Source organism: Equus caballus, chromosome 4 (assembly GCF_041296265.1).
Source record: "Equus caballus isolate H_3958 breed thoroughbred chromosome 4, TB-T2T, whole genome shotgun sequence".
In the NCBI taxonomy this organism is placed as follows: Eukaryota; Metazoa; Chordata; class Mammalia; order Perissodactyla; family Equidae; genus Equus; species Equus caballus.
In genome coordinates this window covers 18398925-18419560 of record NC_091687.1, presented here as the reverse complement: position 1 = coordinate 18419560, position 20636 = coordinate 18398925, and the positions used below count along the sequence as shown (strand labels likewise).

At 39.8% G+C, this 20636-nt stretch overlaps 1 protein-coding gene across 1 annotated transcript in view; it reads right to left on the bottom strand.

The window, feature by feature from the left end:
• ABCA13 (ATP binding cassette subfamily A member 13) overlaps window positions 1–20636 on the bottom strand; it is a 408916-nt gene that overhangs the window by 183814 nt on the left and 204466 nt on the right. The window contains exon 42 of the mRNA XM_001496546.5: window positions 9224–9329. Within this exon, the coding sequence (XP_001496596.3) occupies window positions 9224–9329 (106 nt within the window). The remainder of the gene's footprint in view (window positions 1–9223; window positions 9330–20636) is intronic.

The window sequence follows — 20636 nt, the reverse complement described above, 5'->3', positions numbered from 1 at the left end:
GTGTGGATCACACACACACACAAAAAGTGACTAAAGCACTTTACCTGGAAGACATTAATACACGCTCTCTCCAAAGTCCTGATCCAGCACTTTGATAGAGTTATATCTACTAAGTACTATAAATTTCACTTAGGTTGAGGCCTCATGGTGAGCTTTATGGGAGGATTTTGCAGAATATAACAAAATTGGTAAATGTAGGCAATCTCATACCAAATTTGTTTTAATGCATCCTGGAATCACTTCTGTTTTAGTAATGAAATGCTTAAATAGATTTTTAAATGATGTATTTTCCATTTCCATAATTTTTAATTTCGATGATAAATAAAACTACATTTTTACATCATATTTTACAATGGTAATGGAAAACACTATAATTTTTCTTTCCTCGGGGTTCTATCTTAAACTTAAAATACCACTCTTCTGCACATAACATTAGCTTTTTTTGCACATGCTTTATTCCTAATATATTTACATGAGTTTTTATAATGGTTCCCAAATTTGGAACATGAAATTACCATTTTTCAAAACAGATGTATAACCATAATGAAGAGGATATATCTAGGCAATACATTTTCAAGGTAAATTATCCTAAATTCTCAATGATGACAAAATGTTTATGAGAACAAAACAATTATATTTTCTTTAAATTTGCTCTTATTTAAGAAAGTCATTAACTAATGTGTCTTAAAAGAAATGAATGCTCAGAAATAAAACTTTAGGCAAATGCTAATAATGAGAAGAGACTATAATGCATATGTCCGGTTAAAATAAAACTTTTATATAAACAGTAAAACATAGAGAGAAATTATGACATATACAGTGGAAAATGGCTACATGGAAATTATACCAGCAATAATATAGATGGATCTCAGAGACAAAATATATAGAGAGAAAAAACAGCCTCTTGTACTACTGCATGACTCCATTTATATCAAGTTTAACAACAGGCAAAATTATTCTAAAGTGATATTACCTTTCAGGGAGAGGGTCTGACTTGGATAGGATATAAGGGGGTCTGCTGAGGTGCTAGAAATGTTTTTTTCTCTATCTGGGTGGTGGTTACACAGGTGTGTGCCACGTAAAAATTCATCTTTGTACAATTAAGAAATATGCCATTTGTAATAAAATGTGGGCAGTTACGTTAATAAAAGTAAATTCACGACACTATTCTTAAAAACATGTATAATTCATAGGCAACGGTGAGCAACAACTGTGTTACAAAACAGGAAATTCAAATGGCTAATAAACATGAAGAGGGGCTCCAACTCATTAGTGACATGGACATCCAATTTAGCGTGTTATAATACTGTCTTGGGTAGGTAGAAGTCTAAAACGCCCCCCAGTGACTCACGCTCTTTTACAATCTCCTCTGCTTGAGTATGAGTGAGACCTTGGTCATGATGGCTGTCACTCTTACATCATATGGCAGAGGTAAAGAGATTTTACAGATCTAATTAAGGTCTCTAATTGGTTGCCTTTAAATTAATCAAAATAGAGATTCTCCTGCTCCCTTTGAAGACGACACATGCCGTGTTGTGAGATGGGCACAAGACAAAGACTTGAGGGTGACTTGTAGCACATCCACCTGATATCCAGCCAAAAAACGTGGACCTCAGTCCTATCACCATGAGGAACTGAATTCTGCCAGTAAGCTGAAGGAGCATGGAAGAGAGCCCTGATAAGGGTTCTAGTTAAGAATGCAGTACAGATGCCACCATTATTTCAGCCTTGTGAGATCCTGAGCAGAGAACCTGGTTATGCTGTGCCCAGACTTCTGACCTACAGAAACTCTGAGATAATAAATGGCATCATTTTAATCCGCTAAATTGATAGTAGTCTGTTAACAGCAATGGAAAACTAATATAAATGTTTGTAACTGGAAATGGAGAGACGCTGTAACAAATACTTAAAAATGTAGGAATGGTTTGAAATCAGGGAGTGGGCAAAAGATGGAAGAATTTTGAGAAGCACAGTAGAGAAAGCCTAAATTTCCTTGGACACACTGTTAGAAATCTGCAATTTAAAGAGGCCGCCCATGAGAGCTCAGAAGGAAGTGAGGAACATGCGAGTGGAAACTGGAGAAAGGATATCCTTGTTGTAGTGGTGGAAAATTTAGCAAAATTATCTCCTCCAGTTATGTGGAAAGATTTTGTAAGTAAATAAAGTTGGATATTTAGCTAAGAAGATTTCCAAACAAAGAATTAAAGGTGCTGCCTTGTTTCTTCGTGATGCTTATAGTCAAATGAGAAAAGAGGAAGATAAATTGAGGGACGAAATGTTAAATAAACAACAGGAATGGGTCATTCTGAAAATTCTCAGTGTTTCCAGGTTTTTTAAGAAGGTGCTAGAAGTCAGAAAAAGCTATTGATAATAGAACAGAGAGAAAAGCCTGAGTATGTCACTGTAAACCTTTTTTCAAAACCTCAAAAGATCAAAAGGTCAGAGTATTCAGTCTCAAAAATAGCCCTTTACAAATATTAAGGGGACAGTATGACATCAGCGAGTGGCAGATTAGGAAGCTCCAGGCCCTGGTTCCCCTACAGAAAAACAAATAAACTACAGACTGACTATGGGCTACTTCCAGGCTACAGGAGCCTGGAAGCCAGTCAAAGATCTGCAGCAACCAAAGAAACTCCTAGTTTTAAAAAAACCCACACTCAAAAGGGTAGGACATTCCATGGCATTTTTAGTCACCCTTGCCCCACTCCTTCCCCACAGCAGTACAGTCATGAAGAAATGACCCAATTCCTAGACCTCTTCTTTGAGGAGGAAAGAGCAGGGTGGAAATTTTTGCAAAATCCTGGCTAGGCTGTGGGTTGTCTGAGGACTGGTATCTGTTTCACCTGACTTGGAACTCAAATGGGACCAGTGGTACAGTCTGGATCTCAGGCTGGAAGGCAGTGATGGATGCCACAGAACACTGCAGCAGGACCTTAGGGTGCCTGGAGGCAAGAGGCTATGGGTAGGGGACGACATTAGAACAACTAAGATCCCAAGAAGAAGCAGGGTGAGACTCTTTGGGAAATTAAGGCATTTAAAAGAAGCTAGGAGAACTAAAAAGAAAACACACACACACAGGCCCAGACAGGACATGATATCCCCGGAAAAAAATTGAGCAGGTCTTTAGCCTTTACTCTGGGCAGATCTCAAGGCTCAGGGGGCCACTAATTAGCAAAAGTCTTCCACATATTAGGCTGCAAAGACAGGGAAAAGAGGCTATTTTACAAAAGCCCAAGTTTCAACAAATAATCCCAACAAGAAAAACGAGGAAAACATGGCCCATTCAAAAGATCACAATAGGGGCCAGCCTGGTGGTGCAGCGGTTAAGTTCGCACATTCCACTTCAGTGGCCCGGGGTTCGCCGGTTCAGATCCCGGGTGCAGACATGGCAAGACTTGGCAAGCCATGCTTTGGCAGGCGTCCCACTTATAAAAGTAGAGGAAGATGGGCACAGGTGTTAGCTCAGGGCCAATCTTCCTCAGCAAAAAGAGAAGTATTGGCAGCAGTTAGTTCAGAGCTAATCTTCCTCAAAGAACAAAAAAATCACAATAATCTCCAGAAACAGTCTGTGAAGAAACACACATTGGACTTACTAAATAAAAATTTTAACACAAATATTTTAAACATGCTCAAAGAGCTAAAGGAAAACATAAAAAATTAAAGTAAATCAGAAAACAATATAGGAACTAAATAAGAACAGCAACAAAGAGATGGAAATTATATTTGTTAAAAAGAACCAAACTGAAATTCTGGACCTGAAAAATACAATCATTGAATTGAAAATCAGTAGAGAAGTTCACTAGCACACTTGAACAGGCAGAAGAATCAATCTCCTTAAAGACAGTCACTTGAAGTTTTGGGGAACAAAATGAAAAAAGAATGAAGAAAAGTGAGCAGAGCCCCTAAGGGGCTTATGAGACACCATCAAGAGAACTAATATCCATGTTATGAGAGTCTCAGAAGGAGAAGAGAGACAGAAAAGATGAGGGACAGATTATTTGAAGAAATATGACAGCAAACTCCAAATTTGAGGAAAGGAATGGATATACAATTACAAGAAGCTCAATGAACTTCATTTCTTGAATATGACACCAAGAGCACAGGCAAAAAAAGAACAAAATAGGTAAGTTGAAGTTCATCAAAAAAAAAAAAAAAAAGATCTGTGCATCTAAAAACATCACCAACAGGAAAAAAAGATAAACCAAGGAATGGGAGACAATATTTCCATATCATACATCTGATAAGAGATTGATATCCAGAAGAACTCTTACAATTCAACAACAAAAAAACAAATGGGCAAAGGCAGTTGGTAGGGGTTGGGGGAAAGGAAGGATAAATAGGCAGAGGTCAGAGGCTTTTTAGAGCAATGAAATTACTCTGTTTGATACGATAATGGTGGATACATGCCATTATACATTTATCCAAACCCATAGAATATACAACACTAAGAGTGAACCCTAATGTAAATTATGGACTCTGGGTGATAATGATGTGTCAGTATAGGTTCGTCAATTATAACAAATGTACCCCTCTGGTTCTGGATGTTGATAGTGGGAAAGGCTGTGCACGTGGGGAGACAGTGAGCATATCGGAAGTTTGTATTTTCTAAGTTTTGCTGTGAACGTAAAAATGCTCTAAAAAAATTAGTCTATTTTAAAACTGAGAAAAAGACTTGAAAAGTCATGTCTCCAAAACAGGTATAAAAAATGTACAAATGGACATTAAACCCATAAAAAGATGCTCAACATCACCAATTATCAGGGAAATGCAAACCAAAACCACAATGAGATACCGCTTAACATACATTAAAATGGCTACTATAATAGAAACAAAAACAGTAAGTGTTGGAAAGGATATGGAGAAATTGGAACCCTTGTGCATTGCTAGTGGGAATATAAAATACTGCAGTCACTTTAAAAAATGGTATAGTGATGACTCAAAAAATTAAACATACCATATGATCCAGCAATTCCATTTTTTAAATATGTACACAAAAGAAATGAAAGCAGGAACTCAGATAGATATTTGTACACTCATGTTCACATCAGCATCAATCACAATAGTCAAAAGATAGAAGAAACCCAAGCATCCATCCACAACTGAATGGATAAACAAAATGCAGTGTATACATATAAAAGAATATTATTTACTCTTAAAACAAGAATGGAATTCTGATGCTTGCTACAACATCGTTGAAACTTGAAGTCATTATGTTAATTGAAACAAGCTAGTCACAAAAGGCAAATATTGTATGATTTCTCTTATATAAGGTACCTAGAATAGTCAAATTCACAGAGACGTAAAGTAGAATGGTGGTTGCCAGGGGTTGGCAGGAAGAGAGTGGGGAATTAGTGTTTGTATACAGAGTTTCAGTTGAGAAAGATGAGAAAGTTCTACAGGTGGATGGTGTTGACGGTTGCAAACAATATGAATGTACTTAATGCCATAGAAGTACACCCTTAAATATGGTAAAATTTATATGATGTATATTTACCACAATAAATGTATATACATAAACACACATGCATATGTATAAACAGATTCTATAATTAATTAATTTCCCCTTTGGTATTCTCTTCCACTATTAAACTACCTAGATTATATATATATAAATATATATATATTTTAAGGATGTGTCTCAGAGATCTACTCAACCAAACCAGAGGATTTCTAGGAAGCTTCGTGCTCTGGTTCCCTTCACCATCTCTGTAGAAGCTGAAACTAGAGAAGGGATTATCTCAAAAAGATCTGGCTTTTGTCTTGGAAGAATACTACTGAAATCCAAGGAAGACCCACAAAGTTCTTGAGAAAATCGTTTCATCAGACACAATGTCAGCACGGACTAAAAGGGTTGGAAAGAACACAAAAAGAAAAGAAGCCCATAAAAGATATGAAACAAGCCTTCCATCAGGAGGATACAAAAATTATGATGATTTATGCATGTAAGATTTATGATTTATGACGTAAGAGAGCCCCAAAATACATAAAACAAAACCTGACAGAACTAAAGGGAGAAATAGACAATTTAACAATAATAGTTAGAATCAATTCTCAAATATCATTAATGGATAAAATAATTTACCAGAATATCAACAAGGAAACAGGAGACTTGAACAACAGTATAGACAAACTAGATGTATCAAACTTCTATAGAAAAACCACCCATCACAACAGATGGACATTCTTTCAAGGGTCCAAGGAGGTTCCTCCAAGATAGACCACATTATAGGCCATAACACAGGCCTTAATAAATTGACAAGCAAGTCATACAAAGTTTTTTCTATGATCACAATAGAATGATATTGGACCTTTATAACAGAAAAGAAATTGGGAAACTCACAAATATATGGAAATTTTAAAACAAAATCTTAAATAACCAATGGACCATAGAAGAAATTCAAAGGAAAGTTAGCAAATACTTTGAGATAAATAAAAATGAAAATACAACAAACCAAAACTTGGGACACATTAAAGCAGTGTTTAGAGGAAAATTTATAGCTCTAAACACTCATATTACAAAAGAAGAAATCTCAAATCAATCATGTAAACTTCCAACTTAAGACACCAGGAAAAACAGGAAACCAAATCTAAAGCAAGCAGAAGGAGTGAAATAATAAAAACAAGAGCTAAAATTAATGAAATGGAAAAGAGAAAAGATAGAGAAAATCAACAAAACTAAAAGCTGGTTCCAAGAAAACATTAATAAAATTGGCAACACATTAGCTAGATTAGCCAAGAAAAAGAGAGAAGATGCAAATTGTTAGAATCAGTAATAAAAGAGGGGGTGTTACTACTGACCTCATATAAATAAAAAGGATTATAAATGAATGTTACAAACAACCGTATGCTACTAAATTAAACAACTCACATGAAGTGGACAAATTCCTAGAAAGAGGCAAAGCACAGAAATTTATTCAAGAAGAAATAGACAATCTGAATAGACCGATAACAAGTAAAGAAATTGAATTATTAATTTAAAAAATTACCCACAAAGAAAATTCAGGTCCACATGGCTTCACTGGTGAATTCTACCAAACCTTTAAAGAACCAAGACAAATTCTTCACAAACACTTTCAGAAATAGAAGAGGAAATACATCCCAATCATAACAGTAATACCAAAGACATCACAGGAAAACCAGAGACCAATACTTGTTACAAATATAGACTCAAAAATTCCAAATAAAATCCAGCAATATATAAAAAGAATGATCTACCATGACCAAGTGGAATTTATCCCTGTTGGTAAATAAAAGCAGTTTAACATCCCAAAATCAATTACTGTAATATATCACATCAATAAATAAAAGACAAAGAAAACATATTTTCAGTCAATGCAGAAAAAGCATTTGGCAAAATTCAACACCCTTTCACGATAAAAACACTCATCAAACTGGGAATCTATAGCAACTTCCTCAATTTCATAAAAGGCAGCTACCAAAAAAAAAAAAAAAAAGGCTAACATCACAGGTCTTGAAAATCTATTAAAAAAAACCTCTAACAACTCCAGAAATAAAATTTGCCCAACTTTAAAAATGGGCAAAGGATCTGAATAGATATCTCACCAAATAAGATACATAAATGGCCATTAAGCTCATGAAAAGATGCTCAACGTGATTATCCATAAGGAAATACAAATCAAAACCACAATGAGATACCACTCCACATCCACAAAGTTGTCTATAACCAAACCAAAGACAATAACAAATGCTGGTGAGCATGTAGGAAATTGGAAGCCCATATACTGCTGGTGGGAATGTAAAATGACAAGTCTGACAGTTCTTCAAATAGTTAAACAGATGATCCAACAATTCCACTCCTAGATATACACCCAAGAGAAAATATATGTCCACAAAAAACTTATACACAAATGTTCATAGCAGCATATTCCTAATAGTTCAAAATTGGAAACAATTCAAATGAACATCGACTGATGAATGGACAAACAAAATGTGGTCTATGCACCCAGTGGAATATTATTTGGCAATAAAAAGAAATGAAGAAATGACTGACACACACTACAACATGGATGACCCTTGAAAACTTTATGCTGAGTGAAAGAAGTCAGTCACAAAGGACCAAATAATGTATGATTCTACTTTCATGAAATGCCCAGAATAGGCAAATTTATAGAGAGAGACAGGAGATTATAGGTTTCCTGGGGCTGAAAGAGATGGGGATAATGGGAGGTGATAGCTAAGTTGATGCAGGGTTTATTTGGAGGGTAATGAAAATTGTTCTAAAACCGATAATGTGATGGATGCACAACTCTGTGAATTTACTAAAAGCTATTGAATTGTACACTTTAAAAGTTGACATTGTGAGGTGTATGAATTATATCTCAATAAAGCTGTTAAAATAAGATATTCCCAACATAAAATTACTTATGAGGGAAACGCAAATTTAAACCAGAATAAGAAACCACTACGCGCCAATTACAATGCCCAAAGTCAGTATTTTTTAAACCTTACAATAACAATAGCTGGAGAGGAAATGAACAATTGGAACACTCACATGTTGCTGGTGAGAATGCAGTTTGGCAAAGATCTATTGTAAACTTCATAGCACATTAAATTTTAGTTATTCATTCATGGTCCTGATGGACTGAAGTCTCTGAAGGAAGGCTCTGAGATTTGTGACCCTCCACACCTCTAGAGCCCAGCTCAGTGCTCCAAGGTGAATGGTTACCAATAAATATGGTAGCAATGGGACTGATAGAAACTGCAGTCACACATCTAGTAACCAAATCTGGATTCCGCCCGATCGTTGATGCCTGTGCACGGCGGTGTGAACACGAAACCTATGACCACGTTTTGGTGCTGAATGGACAGAAGCTCTAAGAAGGCAGGCTCACATCTGGATTTTTCTTCATGTAAACCTATTCCCTGCAAAATGCCTGCACATGTTAGACACACCATGAATGTGGGCTGGATTGGTTTGTTTGTGATGCAGATGAAACAAGATGAATTGTCTTCATTATTCTAATTTTATATACTAAGGAATTGCTTGTATAATTAAGTTCTAAAGAAAAGATGAAGCTGTCCCATAAAGACACAGTTGTGTTATTCAATGCAGTATAAAACTCTAAGCTTTTTGCCTCTGACTTGCATCCTTTCTATCCAGTTACATCCCCTCACTGTCTTCAGTCTCTTTCTATTCAGCTTTTGAAACAAGGGTTTTGACATTATCCCCCAGCAGGAATGCAAAGAAATACTCTTTACTTACAGGAGCCCGGAGGCTGCTCCAGAGGCCTGTGGAAATGTGGCTCCGACTCAGTCCCCAAGGCAACGTCAGGTTGCCTTTTGGAATCTTGCAAAAGCATCAGAAAGACCTTTTTGAAAAATGAAAAGAGTTTCATATTATTTTATGTTCCTTTCCACATGGCATTTCTTTTCTTTCACCTCAATCACCCAACTAGGTCATTATGACAATATTTACCAAACATACCATCTTTCACTTAGTCACTCATTTAATTGCCATAACTCTAAGGCTGCCTAGTTCTCAACAAGCTGGGTGTCAGACTGCTCATGGGATACAAAATGAGTGAAACCTGACCATGACACTCAGGGCACTCACACTCTGGCAGAGACTGGCCAAATCCACAGGCAGGAGAGGGCAGAGCAAAGGCGATGCCGATAATAGAGTGTATCCAATCCAACTCTAGTTATGACTCACCGTACCAGCAATGCAGAAATTCAGAGATGATAAATATAAACACGTGACGCTCAGCGTTTATATAGCATGGATGGATATCATATGTAACAATCCCCCCGAATGTGTCTTCTTCACAGACTATGGTGTGCCACGTCACCTAAAGCTGTGCATTTAAGAAATTGGCTTGAATTCACTATTTAGTTACCGCCTGGAGCAGAAGTCCAACCTCCATCTGTTCAAATTCCAGGACTAGGTCTCAAATCTGTGAGAGGGAGGTGAAGAAGCCGTGCGAGCCAAGACAGCACGAGACGGGGTGGGCTGGGGACATTGAGGCCTCTGGAGGTTTGGCAGGGCCTTACGGAGACGTGGAGAGGGCATCCCTAACATGAACACTGGGCAGAGTGTGAGAGGAGGGGTGATTTGGCTCACACATAAAAGCGCTCCCTGCAGCAGCCGTCACTGTGGGAAAGGCTGGGGTGCTGGGCTCTGAGAGCAGAGGCTCCACTCTGCACAGCCTGGGCCGGCTCTGTGCCCGCCGGCACAGAACTCACTGCCCGGAGCGTGGGCTTCCTCTTCTGTAGACCAGGGGTGATAACAGCAGTTGGTGATAGCTGTGACACGCTTAGCACAGACTTGGGAAGCACGCGGGAACTCTGATTACCCCTCCGGTTATCCAAGCTCGACTGAATGTCCTCTATGGGCCAGGCATCAAGCTAGGCACTGCATGTTGCCACTCTCTCGTTTGGCAGCATCATCATGCGTTCTTCTGTCACTCCCTCCTCTGCTCACAGCCATAAGGATCCAGTGCCTGGCCCGGGTCCCACTCCAGCCTTCCCCTGCTGGGCAGGTCTCATTGCCCATCGCACTTGTATCTCACATTCGACATGTCCAAAGTGAGCACCCCAAGTCAGCAACCTCCCTGGGTTTCCGACTTCTGTAAGAAGCGTCATCACTCTGACTCTGATTCTTTATGTAGGGAAATAAGAAAAAAGGTTTTAACTGTCTCCAGGTGTTCCTGAGGAGCCCCCAGCCTACAGGGGAAGACAAGGGGAGGGCCACAGAAAGGAGGAGCAGCAAGCAGGCCTGCTGGAGCAGGGAGGCACAGAGTCTCTCTGCGTGTGGTTAATTAGCTTGGGACAGAATCCTGTAGAGAGAAATCAGAGTCCTCCGCACTGGCGAAGGGCCAGGAGGCTTCATTAGACCTGACGTGGTTATTTTTATTGGTAAGATAACCCCTTGCTGATTCCCGGCAAGTCCCCAAGGAAAAGCTGCAACCTCATGACTACTACAAGTCGCAGTAACAACAACAATACTAATAAAATAATAAAACATTGTGCCAGGGCGTCACCTTGGCAAAACTATTTTACCACTCTTAGTTTCCTCGTATGATAAATGGTAATAATAAGACACATATGACAGAATTCCTGCAACAGTGAATGCAGTCACACATGAAGTTGCGAGAACAGTGCCTGCCATGTGGGAAGCTCGCAATATCTGGTCCTGAGAGCAGCCGGAGGAGGAGCAAGTGCAGTGGGATGCTCAGGATATGTTACGCCAGTTAGTTCCAAAATCAACCCAATGAGATCAGTGCCGCTATTCCCAGTTAGGAGGAGGGCACTGAGGCCTGGCCCAGTACACATTCACCCAGTGCACTTAGAAAGAATGAAATCAGAAATGATAGAGAGAGTACGAGTTAGGAATCATTCACTGACCAGACTTTCCTCTGTACCTTATCCTAAATGAAATTTTTGTTTAATGTTCAAATGCGATTATGAATTATATGAAGCATATCTTGATAGTAAAGGAAGCATTCTTGATAATAATCTTCATCTATTTTTAAATTTTCCTTCTCTTCTTCCTTTCATAACAAGACAGTGCCTGTGGGCATGCACGTGCATGTGCGTGTGTGCACATGTCTGTGTGTGTGCATATGTGTGCACACGTTTGTATGCATGTATATTTGTGTGCACGCATGTGTGTGTATGTTGGAGGAGGTTTTGCTTTCCATAATCTCCCAGATCACTGCAGGATGCCATCAATTACAGCACAACACTGAGTATCAGGGTTCACTGTCAGAATTCTCCAACTTTACAGGTGAAAGGTAAAAGGCAAGGCTAGGACAATCAGCATGTAATGAGCGCCATCTAGTGTCAACATACCTTAACTGCAGGCACACCACCCCAAGGGGCTCTGAGAATATGAGAAAATGCCAACGTGATCCAAGCAACAATGAGGGCCAATAAAGGTTACGTTTGTCTTTTCTTTCTTTCTTTCTTTTTTTTTGCCGGGGAAGATTTGCCCTGAGCTAACATCTGTTGCCAATCCTCCTCTTTTTTCCCCCCTCCCCAAAGCCCCAGTACATAGTTGTATATTCTAGTTGTAAGTCTTTCTAGTTCTTCTTTGTGAGCTACTGCCAAAGTATGGCTACTGACAGATGAGCAGTGTGGTTCCACAGCTGGGAAGAAACCTGGGCTGCTGAAGTGGAACACGCTGAACTTTAACCATTAGGCTGTCAGGACTGGCTCAAGGTCACATTTTTCAAAAGCAATATGACTGTGATTACTGTATTCAAAGGTTTGGGTTCTTGATGGCAGGTATTGTTATTCTGGGCTGTAATTCCCATGCTAAATGGAAAGAGACAACAGCCCTAAAGCTCCCCTCTTCAAGTGTCTCATGAAACCATAATATCCAGAATAGAGTATTATCGTAACCTTAACGAAGGGGAATCTATAAGAAGGTTCATCACACTCCATGGAATTTGGGAAATAGAAGTTCCACATTAGTTTTAACACATTCTTTATTATCTGATACATATTCCCTAGCACAACTTTAGATCAATGTTTGTATGTGAAGGCCAAATCTTCACAAATTCTTTTAGATAATCAAATTAGGAAATCATGTGCTTCGTTCATTTGGACAATGATGAGGAAATGCAAAGCATTGATGAGGAAATGCAAAGTATTGCAAAAAATCCTCATTATAGACAATTAAAGAAAGACCTGCTCAACACACAGAAATGCCTCGTCAAAAGAGAGAGAAACACAACATGAGCAGCTGCATGAGAAGTTATTTCAGTGCAGGCTAAGCATCTCACACCAGCCACACAGTGTAAGAAGAATGTCACTTTTGTGCATTTTTTGGATGAAGATATAGAATGACATTGTGCACTTATCTTCCTCCTCCTTTGTGTTTTCTCTGTACTTCTAACTGAATAGAGGCCACAGGCCAATTCATATGGACCAAATAGGACCCACACCTGTCTTCTTTTATATAAAAGAACTAGAAAGTCACTTGCAATCTTATCTGTTTTGAATTTCACTGGAATTAGCTCAGGCTTCTCAAGGCAAAGGACAATCAAATGAGGATTGGTCAAACTATTCATTAACTTTTAAGTAAATTCATCACAAGAAATGAATAAAAGTGAAATAGGAAATGGTGAAGTTAAACTCAATAGCAAAAGAACAAACAATCCAATTAAAACATGGGCAGAGGAACTGAATAGACATTATTCCAAAGAAGATATACAAATGGCCAACAAGTATATAAGAAGCTGTTCCAGTCACTAATCATCACGGAAATGCAAATAAAAACTGCAAGGAGATATCACCTCAGGCTTGTTGGAAGGACCATTATCAAAAAGACAAACCATAGAAAGTGCTGCAGGGGAGGTGAAGAAAAGGGGTCCCTTGCACACTGTTGGTGGGAATGTAAAATGGGACAGCCACTATGGACAACAGTATGGAGCGTCCTCAAAAAATTAAAAATAGAACTACAGTATGATCCAGCTATTCTACTTCTGGCTATTTATCCAAAGAAAATGAAATCACTATCTCAAAGAGATATCTGTACCCCTGTGTTCATTGCAGCATTATTTACAATAGCCAAGACATAGAAACAACTTAAGTGTCCATCCACAGATGAAAGGATAAAGAAAATGTGATATATATAAATACAATGGAATATTATTCAATCATAAAAAGAAGGAAATCCTGCCGTTTGAAATAACGTAGATGAACTTGGAGGTCATTATACTAACTGAAACAAGTCCGACAGAGGAAAAACGAACACTGTATGATCTCACTTATACGTGGAATCTAAAAAGACCAAACTCATAGAAACAGAGAACAGATTGGTGGTTGCCAGAGGTCGGGGGTGAGGGTGGGGGCAATGGGTAAAGGTGGTCAAAAGGTACAAACCTCCAGTTATAAGATGAATAAGTTCTGTACAGCATGGCAAGTACAGTTAACAATACTGCGCCATATATTTGAAAGTTGCTAAGAGAGTAGATCTTAAAAGTTCTCATCACAAGAGAAAAAATTATAGCTAAGTGAGATGATGGATGTTTAAACTTATTGTGGTAATCGTTTTGCAATATATACATATACCAAATCATTGTTTTGTATGCCTTAAACTAATACAATGTTATATGTCAATAAAACTGAGAAAAAAGAAACGAAATTCAATCTCACTGACACTAACCAGTGTGGAAACAATTTAAAATTTAACAGCAGAATAGATTGAAGCACAAAGCCTATGGCATTTCTTCTCTTTGTTTCCAAGGCACAGTAAGTCCCACAGTTTGGGGATTCTTTACCTGAGGACTTAATGTTTTCTTAATTTAGAATTGCTGCAGGGTCTAAGCATCTATGACAGCCCGGTGTCACCTCAACACTGATTGCGCCATCAGTCCCTCAGACTGCAGGGCTGCACCCGCCCCATCCTCAAATGGTGGTGGACCCCAAGCTCGACCCGCACTTAAAGTGTCAGTTTGATGGACTACAGCCTGGTGATGGTGAGAGCGAGGTGCCTTTTGCTTAGGGGCTAGAGAAATTCATGAAGCTGACCAAACTCTGTAAGACAAGGACAATGTCATCCCACCAAGGGATGATATTTGCACAGGAAGAATTTCCAAACTTTCGTGAAAATGTAACATATGCTGTAGTTTTTCAGTTTCCCAAAAGTGATTTTTGTTTTAAGAAATAGAAGATAAAACCATGTAGAGAGCTTAGATGGTAAGGAACACGAGAGTTACTGGCCAGTCCTCTCCAGATACAGAACTCTGGGCAGAGCTGTCCCCTGACATGCTACACAGCGCACACAGAAATATTTCATTATCTTCTAGGAACTTGTATGAGTTCCTGATTGCTGTGTACTAAGTCACCACACACATGGGGGCTTATGACAACACTGGTTTATCATCTTCTAATTCTGGAAGTCAGAAGTCTGAAATGGGCCTCCTGGACTAAAGTCAAGGTGTTGGTGGGTCGTGTTCCGTCTGGAGGCTCTAAGGCAGAATACACTCCCTTGCCATTTCCAGCTCCCAGCGGCTGCCTGTATTCTTTGGATCATTGCCCCATCCTCCACCCTCAGAGCTCATCACTCCAACCTCTGCTTCCATCAGGACATCGCCTTCTCCCCTATCTGACTTTGCCATGTCCCACTTACTAATGTGATTTGATTACGCCAGGCCCACCAAGACAATGTGGGATAATCTTCCCATCACAAGATCTGTACAGGTAACATTTACAGGTTCCAGGAATGAGGACACGGATAGCTTTGGGGGCCCATTATTCAGACAATACAGAACTATTACACTGTCAGTATCTCTTCAAAACAAGTGCTATGGACTTGATGTGGCCCTAGACACTGAAAAGACAGCAAAAGTCAGAAGGTAAAATGGAAAATTTTGGATTCTACCACAATTAGATTCTAATTCTTGACTTTGGGCTACTCATCACCTCTTTTGATTTAGTCTCAGTCTCCTTAGCTGCACAAGGGGATAATTATACCAACTTCCCAGAGTTTCTGTGAAGATCAAATTAGATAAGGTATAAAAAGCTTAAGTCTAGGTCAAGTGTGGTGTTCACACTACTCGACAATACCTTGACTTAGGCAGAGAACACAAAAGGGCGGGCACAGCCCTGAAGTCTGAGGGGTTGATAGCAGCATCAGTACCGAGATGACACCAGGCTGTCATCAATGCTTAGAATCTGAGGCTGTTTTAAATCAAAAAGACATAAGTCCTCAAATGAAGAATCCTCCAACTATTGAATTCACTTTCTTTGAGGAGAAAAAGTAGGGTGCCACAGGACTGAGAGAGCATAGGTTCTCAGCAAAGTTAGGACTGGCTTCCTCCCTCCCTCCGTTCCTTCCTCCTGCATAGGCAGACCCAAGTGGGGCAGGAAGGCCACTCACTCCCTCTCAGTACCCGCATGAGGAACATACCAGCTTAGGGCTTGGGCCAGCACAAAGTGGAGCCTGGAGTGGGCCACGTTCTGACAAGGGGGCATCTGAGCAGAGTGGTGCTCTAGAGGCCTCAGGAGATTAACTGCGTACAGGAGGACTGAGCAAACCTATGCTGAAGATATGGAAGCTGTTTCTCACTGCCAGAGAAGGGAGAGACAAACAAGCAAAGAGAGGAAGCCAGATGAACCTGGTGTGGTTGGATTGGCTTTGCAGGTTCCATGTGGAGGTGAACTCCTGGTTTTCAATAGACAGAGAGAAGCAGCAAATACAGACTCTCTAGCTCTAGCCACAAAAGGATGGAGAGCATCAGCACCTCCCTGACCACAAGCGCATCTAGCATCCAGGGTTCCTTGGGGAAATGGCTGATTCCGGGGCAGGGCTGGGAACACACAAGAAGAACCTTGTAATATCAGGAAGCAAGAAAATACTCAAAGATAATGAAGATGCGTTAGAAGATAGAGCAGCCAGCTTGAAGGGGCTCCACTGGCTAAACATGGTATAATTAGAATATCAAAGTAAATAATGATCACAGTGAATTGTGCTGCCTTTCTTTTTAATGCGAACTCAAGAATGGAATGAACGATGGACTTAGAAAAATCACCACTTGGCAAATTTCATAGTCATAATTAATTAAAGCAAAGAACATGAGAGGGTGCTGAAACTACCAGGGGAAAGTGGGATGAGGAATGGGAATTTAAAGAGTCTCAAAGCATGTCCTCTAAAAATAATTGATAATGAAGAAGAAAGGAAAATTAACTTTAGAGTGGAAACACCTGGCAAACATGGCTTTACCTGGATGATCAAAGCTCTGGCCACAAGCAATGGGCTGGATCAGCCTCATGCCTCAGGCAGAAGCAATGAAACACAGCACCAATCCTGTGACTACCACGATTGAATTTTACATCTCAACCTCTCTGGCTTGGGGTCTATTTAGGGACCATGATTTACAAGACGTTTATTGCAGTTCAAAATGAAATCTGCCGTCTAGCTACAGAGTGAGGAGTGTTAATTGGCAGCCCCATTAAACCCACTGTAAAATCGTCGAGTAAACTCGACAAATAGAGAAAGAAACACGCGTGGCTAAATGACAGCCAAGCCCACTGCAGATCGCTAACAGACAGAAGACAGGGCAGTCAATACTTGCCAAGCGTAAAGAGACAAAATTGGTTGAGATAGACATTTTATAGACTACATCAAACAAAAGAAAGATTTTTACAGTGCTTAATCTTTTTCCAATTGAAGATACCTTTCTTAAACAGACCCAAATATATTATATTTTGTTAAATCTGTAAATGTTAAATATATTTTATGTATTTCAGATCCTTTCTTATGGTTGTCCTTACCACAGATAACTTCTTTTTTAGCATCTGTGTGTGAGAGAGAGAGAAAAATATGAGAACCAATCAATCAACATCTCATTTAACACTTATGATGTGCAAAGCAGGTACTAAATGTAGCAGGTGGAATTACTGCAAGGAATTGGAGAAGCACATGTGAAATCTGCAAAGTAATCAAGCAGCTGGTTTGGTTGCTTCTCATTGGGCTTGTTTGGAGGTGATTAATAGCAAGGACATGAGATAGGAGAATCTTGGGAGAAAAAAAACAATTAGCAGAGAGTCAAGTTGCATGGATGAATTATTCTTCTAAGAAGGCAGTGAGGATGGACCCATCTATCGTGATTGTGATGGTGGTTCCATGACCCTACGCATTTGCCAAAATTTAGAAGAGTAAATTTTACTGGATGCAATTTAATAAATTCAAAAAGAAAAAGAGGGCAAAGAGGAGGAAGATTAAGAGATTTCCAAAAGAAACATGAATGGGTAAAGTATAAACAAAAATATTTTGGAGAAGAAACATGAATACTAAATAGAAATTTAAGGAACATAGCATAAAAAGAATTTTTAGAAATTCTATGATGGAACATCTACCATAACATTAAAAATATAGAGGGACTAAAATACAGAAATGCTTAATTTCAGAATATACCACTACACACGTATTTTGGATGTAAATAGTAGTAAAAGCAATATTGATAAGACCTCACCTTTGTGTGGTTTCTGGCTATTTGTAATCTGTTCTCAGTGTTATCATATTATTTGATCCAAACAAAGACTGTGTGTGAAAGTTAGGGAAAATGTTTCTATTTTAGCAATGAGAAAAAAGAAGTTCCAGCACAAATGATTCCTCCAGCTCCACCCTGACACTAAGCAGGAAACTACGACCCAAACATCAGTTTTCTCATCCTGATTTCCACGCTCCCTCCCATGGCGGTTAGAGACTGAAGAAGAGATTAAGTAGTGAATCAGTTAGGAAATTTAAAAATTTTAAATTTTAAATAACCCCACCAAATTTTTCCCTACTTCATGATAAATATCAAATTACAGAAGATATTGGGTTATTTCAGAATGATGAGGAGATTATGAGGCCTATGTAAAAAGTGTATGGGGTCACAAATGTGTACAATCATTTTGGGAAGCAGTTAGTTGACAATGCTGTAGGTCTTAAGGTTCATATCGTAGACCCAGAAATTGCACTTCTGAGTCTAAGGAGATGAAGGCAGGACCCCCGTTCACAGGTGTGTGTATCATCTTATTGATAATGTTGAAACACTGGAAACAGCTTGAGAGTCCTACAAGGGGGAAGGGAGGAATGTATGGTAGAACCTGTATGATGGAACCTTTCTATAACAAAAATTATGTAGCCATAAAAATGGTTTTGGGAAAAACGGATACTGTGTAAGATAAATATTGTTAATTGGGCAAATCCTGTTTAAAAATGGTATATGCAGTGAGATTTCAAATCTGATTACAAATTCTAGGTATGACAGTCCAGAAAGTTCCTAACAGGCCCCAACTCTCCAGGGATGAGATCGAGGAGGGGGACAGAAGTTAGAGAGAAGCCAGAGGAGGTGAGATCCCAGGGGTTATCAGGCTGGCAAGTGAGGAAGCCCAGCAGAAACCCAGAGGGGCCAAGATGGGCTGAGTCACTGGGCCAAGGGCAGGAAGAAGGAACAGCCCCACACAAAGCCAGCTCCCAGCTCCTGAGCTGTCCACTGGTGTGAAGGCCCCCAGGAGAGTCCCCCATCCAAAAGGAAGAGGACAGGAACCCCAGTGCACAGTCAGGGACCACTCAGCATTGCCCAGCCCTTGGGGGCTCTCCTAGCCCAGCCACTCCCCCAGGGACATTTCATGGGGATCCCTGTCAAAGTGAAGAGCCTCCAGCACTGTGCTCAGAGTCTCTTCCACCAATTCTATCTTGGGGCTCTTCATGATTCCCGGTTTTCAATGGAGGGCCTGATGGTGGGGGACACACACAGCCAATGGTCTGGAGTCAGGATTCCAACCCAGGGTCTGTGTCCAGAGCACATGCTGAGACCTCCCTTAATTCAGTCAAAATCTTCAGCTCAGAGAGTGTTGGAGGGCCATCCTTCAGGAGGCTTCCGGGTCAGCATTCTCGGAGGAGGGTCATCATCCTCCTCAGGATGTTTGAGGAAAAGAAGGAAAATCTCAATTTCCACTTCTAGGTGAAACCTGTCAGAAGTTAAGAATTCCTAGCATTTAAGATGCCATTGCCACCCTCAGTCAGCCAGTGTGGCCACAGTCAAGGGTGACACAGGCCACTTTGCTGTGCCTCCAGGCTCAGCAGGTTGCAGCTTTCTGTGCTAACTTTAAGTGGATTTTCCATTGAATTGTCTAGCTTTTGCTAAAATAACTCTCATAAAGGAGACAAGTAGCTATAAAAGATTCTGGTAGATAACACAAGTGACACAAACATAAATAAACAGTGGGTTGACACCCTTCCTGCTCTGAAGGCTGTTTGTTTTAATCTCGGGTGTGGCTAAAAATTCGATCAGACCTGATCATTTTAAAGAAAGAAGAGCAGAAAGGAAGGGAGAGAGAGGGAGAGGAGAAGGAGGAAGGAAGGAAGCAAGGAAGGAAGGAAGGAAAGAAGGAGAAAGAGAGGAAGGGAATCACTAAGAAGAATATTGAAGTATCTTAATCATACACCACAGTTATTAATAAACCTCTTCCTAAATGTACGTTTGCCTTGAGACATCACTGCATGGTTATATAAAGCATAATAATGAACAAAGCGTTTAAATGCTGAGCATCCACCCAGAACATTAAGATCCTCCTCACCATTTTCTTCCTGTGATGTTTAATCCAAGAAACAGTCAAGCCCAGCACCCCACCAAATTTTTCTCTACTTCATGATAAATATCAGAAGGATTCCTGAGGGTTCTGACTTTATTAGCAACAGATAAAATGCCTATGGGAACACCTGTTCTTCCTGCCACCTATGTTTAATTGTAAATAACTAAACACACAAATACTGAGGGTGAACACTCATATTTTACTGGTCCCAAAGGTGGCCCTGTAGCCCTCAGGCCCTGCAGCTCTGCCCTGAGAAGGAAGTGAGCGCGTGACGTGTTCAGCCCATCTACACAGGACACAGTGCAGCTAGTAAACGAGCTGATGAACATGAATGATTATAGAGACAGACACAACCAGTCTAGGCTTGATTGGCAATACCTCTCCTTACAATCCAAGAGAAATTATTTTCTTTGTCCTTGCCAAGTGACCCAGGCTGGCAAAATAACTCTTAAAGATGCCACCTCCTTGTGTCTGCAGGGGACTGTGATGCGTGCCAGCCCAAGCTTCCCAACCATCCAAATCACTAGCTTTCTGGCATAACATTTGGTCTTATTATCCAGACTTCAGAAGACAGTGGCAACTGT